Raw genomic sequence first — 8,928 nt, forward strand, 5'->3', positions numbered from 1 at the left:
TATATTTAATGATATATGTATTTAAAATAAAAGTTAAATTTCTATTTTTTCTTAAAGTATTGCAATAAAAACGTGAATATTTTTTTGATTTAAAATTGGAACATGTATTTATTATACTAATTATTATATTCATTAAATATTATTTTTTTGTATTTTATAAGATAAATTTCTTGTTCACATTGTAAGATAATATTTTCGTTATATCCATAAATATCTATTTCTGTATTTAATATACAAATATCTCGTTCATATTGTAATATATATGTTTTTAAATGATAACAATAAAGAATTGTATAACAGATTGTTTAATAAATTGACTGCACGTCGGCCTTTACTATTTTAAAGTGCCTGTATTCCTGTATCCTTACCTGCCTTCATACAAGTGCCTTTCTTCCTGCTTGGTTGGCTGACTGTCTACCTACATAACCACTGCCGGCTTTGACTGTTTGCCTGCATGGCTTAGTGATACAACGAAATAGAGAATGATATTGACCAATTTATTTATAAACTTATTTTCCTTTTTTGACTAAATCTATTATTTTCTGGAAGTGTTACATGTAAAAAGCTTTGGATATCAATTTTGATCTAAAATTGACCGATTTAATTATCATATAAATTTATACATTTTATACAAATATCAAATATTTATTTTTATATATATTTAATTCATCAATTGTTGTTCATCTTTTAATTTATCATCTTTTAAAAATGTTACAATAAAATAGAATTGTATATCAGTATGTTTTCAAAAGTGCCTGCCCGCCTACCTGCCTGCTTAACAATCAAACTTCCTTAAACGACCTATCTACCTACCTACCTGCCTGCCAGCCTGCCTGCCTGCCCATGCCTGCCTGCCCATCTTCCTGCCCGACTGCCTACCAACCTACATGCCTACCTGCCTACCTATCTACCTACCATCCTACCTACCTACTTGCCTGCTTGCCTGCCTGCCTGCCTGCCTGCCTGCCTACCTACCTACCTACCTACCTACCTACCTACCTACCTACCTACCTACCTACCTACCTACCTACCTACCTACCTACCTACCTACCTACCTACCTACCTGCCTGCCTGCCTGCCTGCCTGCCTGCCTGCCTACCTACCTGCCTGCCTGCCTACCTACCTACTATCTACCTATCCTACCTACCTACTTGCCTGCCTGCGTACCTGCCTAACTGTCTACCTGTCTACCTGCCTACCTGCCTACCTGCCTACCTACCTACCTATCTACCTACCTGCCTGCCTACCTGCCTGCCTACCTACCTACCTACCTACCTACCCTACCTACCTACCTACCTACCTACCTACCTACCTACCTACCTACCTACCTACCTACCTACCTACCTACCTACCTACCTACCTTCCTACCTACCTACCTACCTACCTACCTACCTACCTACCTACCTACCTACCTACCTACCTACCTACCGGCCTGCCTATCTACCTACCTACCTACCTACCTACCTACCAACATACCTACCTACATACCTACCTACCGGCCTGCCTATCTATCTAACTTCCTACCTACCTACCTGCATAACTGCCTACCTGCCTACCTGCCTGCCTGCCTGCCTTCCTGTCTACCTGCCTGCCTGCCTGCCTGCCTGCCTGCCTGCCTACCTACCTACCTACCTATCTATCTACCTACCATCCTACCTACCTACTTGCCTGTCTGCTTACCTGCCTAACTATCTACCTGTCTAGGTGTATGCCTGCCTAACTACCTACCTACCTACCTACCTACTTACCTATCTACCTACTTGCCTTCCTACCTTCCTACCTACCTACCTACCTGCCAACATACCTACCTACATACCTACCTACCTGCCTGTCCATCTAACTTCCTACCTACCTACCTACCTGCCTGCCTGCCTGTCTGCCTGCCTAACTGCCTACCTGCCTATCTGCTTTCCTGCCTGTCTGCCTACCTACCTGCCTACTAACCTGCCTGCCTACAAACCTATATGCCTACCCTCCTGCCTGCCTACCTACCAACCTATCTACCTACCTGCCTGCCCACCTACCTACTTTACTTACTTGCCTGTCTGCCTGTCTAGAAATAGCATTTTATTCAGCAAAAAAAGAAAGTTCCTTCGTACTTTCATTTGAACAATAAAGTAACATTTTTAAAGAATATTAATTTCTAACCATTTTATTTCTTCTCAATATTTTGTTTACTTCATTATTTATACATTTTTAGAAAAAAATCATACTTTACAAAATAGATACATATCGTCTTTGACATGATGAAATGCTCAAACCTTAGATGCAAAATGAATGAAGCGTTCAGAAGAAAATCTTACCTTTCAACACATTCATCCTAATAAAACAATTCAAATTATTATTAACTTACTTTAAAACGAAGAAAATACATTATTGAATTTACTACGATTTACTAAAGTAATACAGCAATCCGTCCGCGTCCAGCGAAGACTGAATTATTCCCAGATCACAAATTACTGGTGTCTTATCGATTGCAGAATTTAGCCAATCAGCATGTAGCGATATTTATGTTGACATGTTGTGGGCAGTACCAAAGTTTTCAATAACAAGAATGGGATTAAAGAGGCCTTGAAAATGAGTTGCTTGATAAATAAAAAATGAGCATCAGTTATCCCTGGTTATGAGATGAATTGGTTAAATTGTTAACAAAGAATATCTAACATTTGTTTTAAATATTTGGTTTCTCTATTTTAGAATTGCTGAAGTCCTGACATAATACTCAGTAGTCTAGATATATTCTACTTTAGAATGACTATTGCAATGTATACCTATAAAATCTATGTATAAAAGTTGGAAATTGTACAATGATGACACTTAAAAAAATACAATTAAATACAATTAACCAACCAAATTGTATGATTTAAAATGCTTCAAAATATAACCTTAATGGAATGTTATTATAATTATCACTCAAATCAAATTTTCTGCATTTAAATCTAAACCTGAATTACATTTCGAGTAAAATAAGTTGCAAAGATACGTCTGTCTGTATTTTTTCTTTTCCAGATAAATTCATGATACATGTACTTAAATGAGCTTAAGTTATACGTAAAATACCCATTTTTATCAAGTTTAGATCAAATGTGTACATTTTTGTAACAACATTTTTTCAATTTTCGTGAATTGCATTACAATTTAAAAACTTAAAAATGATAATTTACATGTATATTGTTCAGATAGGCGTAATAGTTTTGTTACATTGAAAAGTGAAAGAAGCGACTTCATATCGTAAATTGATAAGATATATGCCTGCCTGCTTTTTAAATTGTCTTTTGACGTCTTGTCTGTGATATGCAGGCTTCATAACTTCATATCCCCTTTTAAAATTCCATTTTATTTAGTTCCGCCCATTGTTAAATCGTTTAGGGCAAACGCATTCTTTAATTTGGGGACAATACGCCGCTTTCATGGAATGGCACTACTGTGTCATATTAAAAGTTCTATGATAAAAACCGTATGAACACATCTGCGGATGTTTCTTAATTCAAAATTTCACCATTTTCGTGTTCTGCTTAAGCCGGTGCTAGCGCCGTGTTGGGCTTTCTTTAGGGATTATGTTTTCTCTATTTTATCTATTTCATTTACAAATATCATTGGCAAAACGTTTGCTAAAATATAAGCATTTCACACTCAGAATCATTCAATTTTGGATGAAAACAACAACATTCCAAAATTCGTTTTTATCCAACACATGCTACATTAAAATTCTTGCTGGGTTTGTAATTGACTTGTCAATCGATGTAAATGCCATTAACGGTTTCAAAACTGCGACATATTTTGTTTACGTTTTCTCCAAGGTCGCCATTTGTCAATTGCCTACAAAAACGATAAGAGTGAAGTTTGTAGAAAATCCGGCTGTTACCAAATATCTGCTTTTGTTCATCTATTTTTTTCCAAGATATGTGAAACTAGCTGGCTTCAGTGTCTGGACTTTACAGACTGCTCTTTTATACAAGTACATTTTCGAAATCAAATGGTTTGGCGCTCAACTATCTTTCATCTGTATTTATGTGTATTCGATTTTTATGTCAAAACAAACAACCAAGAAAATGCTACTCGCAATTGAGCATTTTAATACTAGAAATAACATTATCCGCAATACAATACTACACTTTGTAATTTATTTTAGCCGGGGGACGGAACATGTGTACGAAACACTTGAAGTTATAAAAGGAGGACATAGACGTGTGTTTTATGTTTAGCAAATGAAAGATACATAAGCAAGAACTGTCAAATGTCCTTTCCTTTTAAGCTACTTTATTAGTATTTTTATATGTTCTAACATTTCCAATTGTTAATTCCTCAAATTCCAGTCTAATTCTATCAGTCCCCTACCGGTTTAACCGGAGGAGACTTTAGTTTTAAACCTCCGTTCGTCCGTCCACAAAACTGTTTCCCACAATGAAGCAATAAGCACTAGATTATAAGACACACACACACGCACGCGCGCGCGACACAAAAAACTTTTGCCTTTTTGAGAACTGATTTAGGTTGCCTACAAACAAAGCTAAGCTAATTTTTTACCTTTATTTATCAAATGATTTAAATTCGGGTAAAGATTGTGCTATTGGAAATATATTTTGTTTCTTTAGGAGGCAGTATACAGTTTCAGTAGGTTAGTCTCCAGTTGGCCAGGGTCAAATACAAAATAAGTTCCAGTTTTTAAAATTGAAGAGATTATTTCATCTTTTTCCCCTGGTAACTCGTTTACTTCAAATGAAGGCCTCGGATAGGAACTTCATTCCTGTTGTGCCAATCCTTTTTGTTTTCTTCAAAAATATGCAAGAGCACTTTTTGCAGAACTGATTTAGTTTGCACTGGTAGAAAATTCTGGAAACAAAGTGATCCCTCGGAAGCATTAATCACAACAAAATAATATAAGAATTGCAAACTCGGTTTGATTGAGTCTGTACATGAGGGATAATGAATAAGTGCAACATCCCTCACGCCCCCTAGCACCGGCTTGAGCGGTACTCAATTGTAAACATTTTATAGTGTTGGTATCAATGATCCAGAAGGACCAGAAAATATAACAACACTGAAGTGAAGTACGGGGCAACTTTTTACGGCTGCCACACGGGACTTGACACCTGCTGTTGTGAAGTACAAAATTCTGGAAACAAAGTGATCCCTCGGAAGCATTAATCACAACTAAAACATGGCATTGATATATCATGGGTCTTAAATGAGACATTTTGTCGAACTCTTTACATTTTAGAGTAAAATTAACGATCCAGATGCTTAATTTTCTGTTAAAATGTCTGGCAAAAGGATACATGCAAAATTTTCAAGCTAATTTTCCTCGACTTTTGCCTCCTTGGGATATTTTTCTCTGGCTACTTGGTTACAAAAGCATTGCATTTCAGAAATTAGTCATCAAAATTCATAATTATATAATATATCATCTATTTGAACCAAATGTCTACAGATGAAATCCTCGGATTGGAATTTTTTCTTGTAATGGCAAATTTGTTTGATAAAAAAATCTCTGTGCATTTTTTCAGAACTGATTTAGGTTGCACATAAACATTTTTAAACATCGAATGTTTGAGGTTTGGGTGAAGATTGTGCTACTGGAAAAACAGTTTGCTCCTTTCAGAGACAGTATACAGTTTCAGTAGGTCAGTTGGTATAGGTCAAATACAAAAATTAGTGCCAGTTTTAAAATTGCAGAGAATATTTCAGCTTTAAAATACTAATATATGCTATATTTCACGCCTTAATGTCAAGTAGTGATTTTCAATCAAAAACGATACATGATCTCAGTTCTCCTCGAAAATGTGGCTGATTTGTAAAATGTTTTCGCGATGAAAGTAAACAAAGCATCAAAGCATCAAGTCTGACATATTGAATACTAGCAAGAGGCAATTATTTAATTTTTGTTTTCTGTGAGTTGCGTGGGATACATATATTCATCAGTTTGAATGCAAATTTAGGGGATGTTACTCTAAATTGACTGTTAAAAACAGACATGCAAATTTCCATCTCCTTTAGCCTCCTCTCGGTTCTTTGTCTCATTTCATGGTTACATAAGCATAACTTATCACTATAATGTTAAATAACAGGATATTTCTCCCACTTTAACTTGTTAACTTCAAATGAAGGCCTCAGATTGGAACTTTTTTTCTATAGTGCCAACTTTTCTTATTCAAAAATATCTCGGAGCATTTTTTGCAGAACTGACTTAGGTTGTACAGGTAAACAGCAAGAAACCCATCTTAAATTAAACATGGCCATTAAATGAGAACTTTACTCAAACTATTTACATTAAAGACAAAACTCAAATGATTAGTGCGCTAAATTTTCTGTTAAAATTTCTCTGGCAAAAAAGATACATGCCAGATTTTTCGAACTAATTTTCCTTGACTTTGGTCACCTTGGGATGCCTGTGTCTGGCTTTGTGGTTACAAAAGCATTGAATTTCAGAAATAAGTCATCATAATTTATAATTATATGATATTACTTCCACTTGAACCATTTTCATTCAGATGAAACCCTTGGTTTGGAATTTTTCTTGTAATGCCTAATTTATTCATCCAAAAAGGTTTGCCTTTTCAAGAACTGATTTTGGTTGCTCATGAACAAAGCTAAGCTAATTTTATATCTTTATTGATCAAATGTTTTCAATTCGGGTAAAGATAGTGCTACTGGAAATATATTTTGTTCCTTTAGGAGGCAGTTTACAGTTTCAGTAGGTACTTCTACAGTTGGCCAGGGTCAAATACAAAAATTAGTTCCAGTTTTACAATTGAAGAGAATAGTTTAGCTTTAAATTACTAATATATGCTATATTTCACGCCTTACTGGCTAATATTGTTTTTCAATCAAAAACGATACTTGATTTTAGTTCTAGTCGAAAATGTGGCTGATTTGTGATATGTTTTCGCAATGAAAATAAACAAAGCATCAAGGCATAAAGCCTGACATATTGAATATTAGCAGTCGGTAATGAATTTTTATTGTTTGCTTTGCTGAGAGTGGCAAGTGATACATATATTCATCAATTTGAATGGAAATACAAGGGATATTACTCTAAATTGAATGTTAAAAAACATACATGCAAGTTTTATAAAGATTAATTTCCATCGCCTTTAGCCTCCTCTGTGTTCTTTGTCTCATTTCATGGTTACATGAGCATAACATTTCAGATAAAAATCACAATCATATAAAAATTCCCGGACATTTCTCCGACTTCAACTTGTTTACATCAAATGAAGGACTCGGATTTGAACTTTATTCCTGTAGTGCCAATCCTTTTGTTTTCTTCAGAAAATAAGTTGGAGCACTTATTGCAGAGAACTGATTTGCACTGGTTAAAAAAAAAGAAACCTAGCATTAATATGTCACGGGTCTAAAACGAGATATTTTGTCAAACTTTTTACATTTTAGTGTTAAATAAACGATTCTTAAGCTTTATTTTCAGTGAAAATGTCTGGAAAAAAGATACATGCAAAATTTCTCAGTTAATTTTCCTCGATTTGGCCTCCTTTGGATATTTGTTTCATGCTATCTGGTAACAAAAGCATTGCATTTCAGAAGTTATTCATCATAACTCATAATTGTATAATATATCTTCCATTTGAACCCATTTTTTTCAAATGAAATCCTCGGATTGCGATCTTTTCTTGTAATGGCCAATTTGTTTAATAAAAAAATATCTTTGTGATTTTTTTGCTCAGAACTGATTTCGGTTGCACATAAACATTTTTAAACATCGTATGTTTGAAATTTGGGTAAAGATTGTGCTAATGGAAAAATATTTTGCTCCTTTAGGAGGCAGTATACAGTTTCAGTAGGTTAGTCTCAAGTTGGCAAGGGTCAAATTCAAATTTAGTTCCAGTTTTAAAATTGAAGAGAATATTTCAGCTTAAAATACTAATATATGCTTTATTTCACGCCTTACTGTCTAGTTTTGCTTTTCAAACAAAAACGATACTTGATCTGAGTTCTCGTCGAAAATGTGGCTGATTTGTAATATGTTTTCGCGATGAAAATCAACAAAGCATCAAATCATCAAGCCTGACAAATAGAATACTAGCAGTTTGCAATGAATATTTTATTGTTTGCTGTGAATTGCATGGGATACATATATTTATCAATTTGAATGGAAATTCAGAAGATATTAATCTAAATTGACTGTTATAAACATACATGCAAGTTTTGTAGAGATAAATTTCCTTCACATTTAGCCTCCTCTGGGTTCTTTGTCTCATTTCATGGTTACATAAGCATAACTAATCACTATAATGTTAAATTACCGGATATTTCTCCCACTTTAACTTGTTTATTTCAAATGAAGGCCTCGGATAGGAACTTTATTCCTGTGATGCCAATCCTTTTTTGTTTTCTTCAAAAAATATGTTGCAGCATTTTTGCAGAACTGATTTAGTTTGCACTGGTAAAAAACATAAACCTAGCATTAATATATCATGGTTCTAAAATCAGAAATGTTCTCAAACTATTTACATTTTAGAGTAATAAAAACCATTCTTATACTTAATTTTCAGTTAAAATGTCTGGAAAAAAGATACATGCAAATTTTTCCAGCTAATTTTCCTCGACTTTGGCCTCCTTGGGATGTTTGTGTCTTGCTACCTGGTTACAAAAGCATTGCATTTCAGAAATTAGTTATCATAATTCATAATTATATAATATATCTTCCAAATGACCAAATTTTCTTCAGATGAAATCCTCGGATTGGAATTTTTCTGGTAATGAACAATTTGTTTGATAAAAAATTTCTGTGCTTTTTTTTCAGAACTGTTTGATTGCACATAAAACATTTTTAAACATCGAATATTTCAAATTTGGGTAAAGATTATATTACTGGAAAAATATTTTGCTCCTTTAAGAGGCAGTATACAGTTTCAGTAGGTAAGTCTCCAGTGTCAAATACAAAAATTAGTTCCAGTTTCAAAATTGAAG

At 34.3% G+C, this 8,928-nt stretch overlaps 1 protein-coding gene across 1 annotated transcript; it reads left to right on the forward strand.

The window, feature by feature from the left end:
* Positions 1 to 1,119: 1,119 nt before the first annotated feature.
* Positions 1,120 to 2,913, forward strand: LOC132741056 (adhesive plaque matrix protein-like; the record flags this gene model as incomplete). The annotated part of the gene is given in 1 exon segment (XM_060729141.1): positions 1,120 to 2,913. A coding segment is annotated over 1 exon segment (990 nt), but the record flags the coding sequence as incomplete, so codon positions are not given.
* Positions 2,914 to 8,928: the final 6,015 nt, after the last annotated feature.

Source organism: Ruditapes philippinarum, unplaced genomic scaffold (assembly GCF_026571515.1).
Source record: "Ruditapes philippinarum isolate M1 unplaced genomic scaffold, ASM2657151v2 ctg8573_1_1_1_1, whole genome shotgun sequence".
Lineage (NCBI taxonomy): Eukaryota > Metazoa > Mollusca > Bivalvia > Venerida > Veneridae > Ruditapes > Ruditapes philippinarum.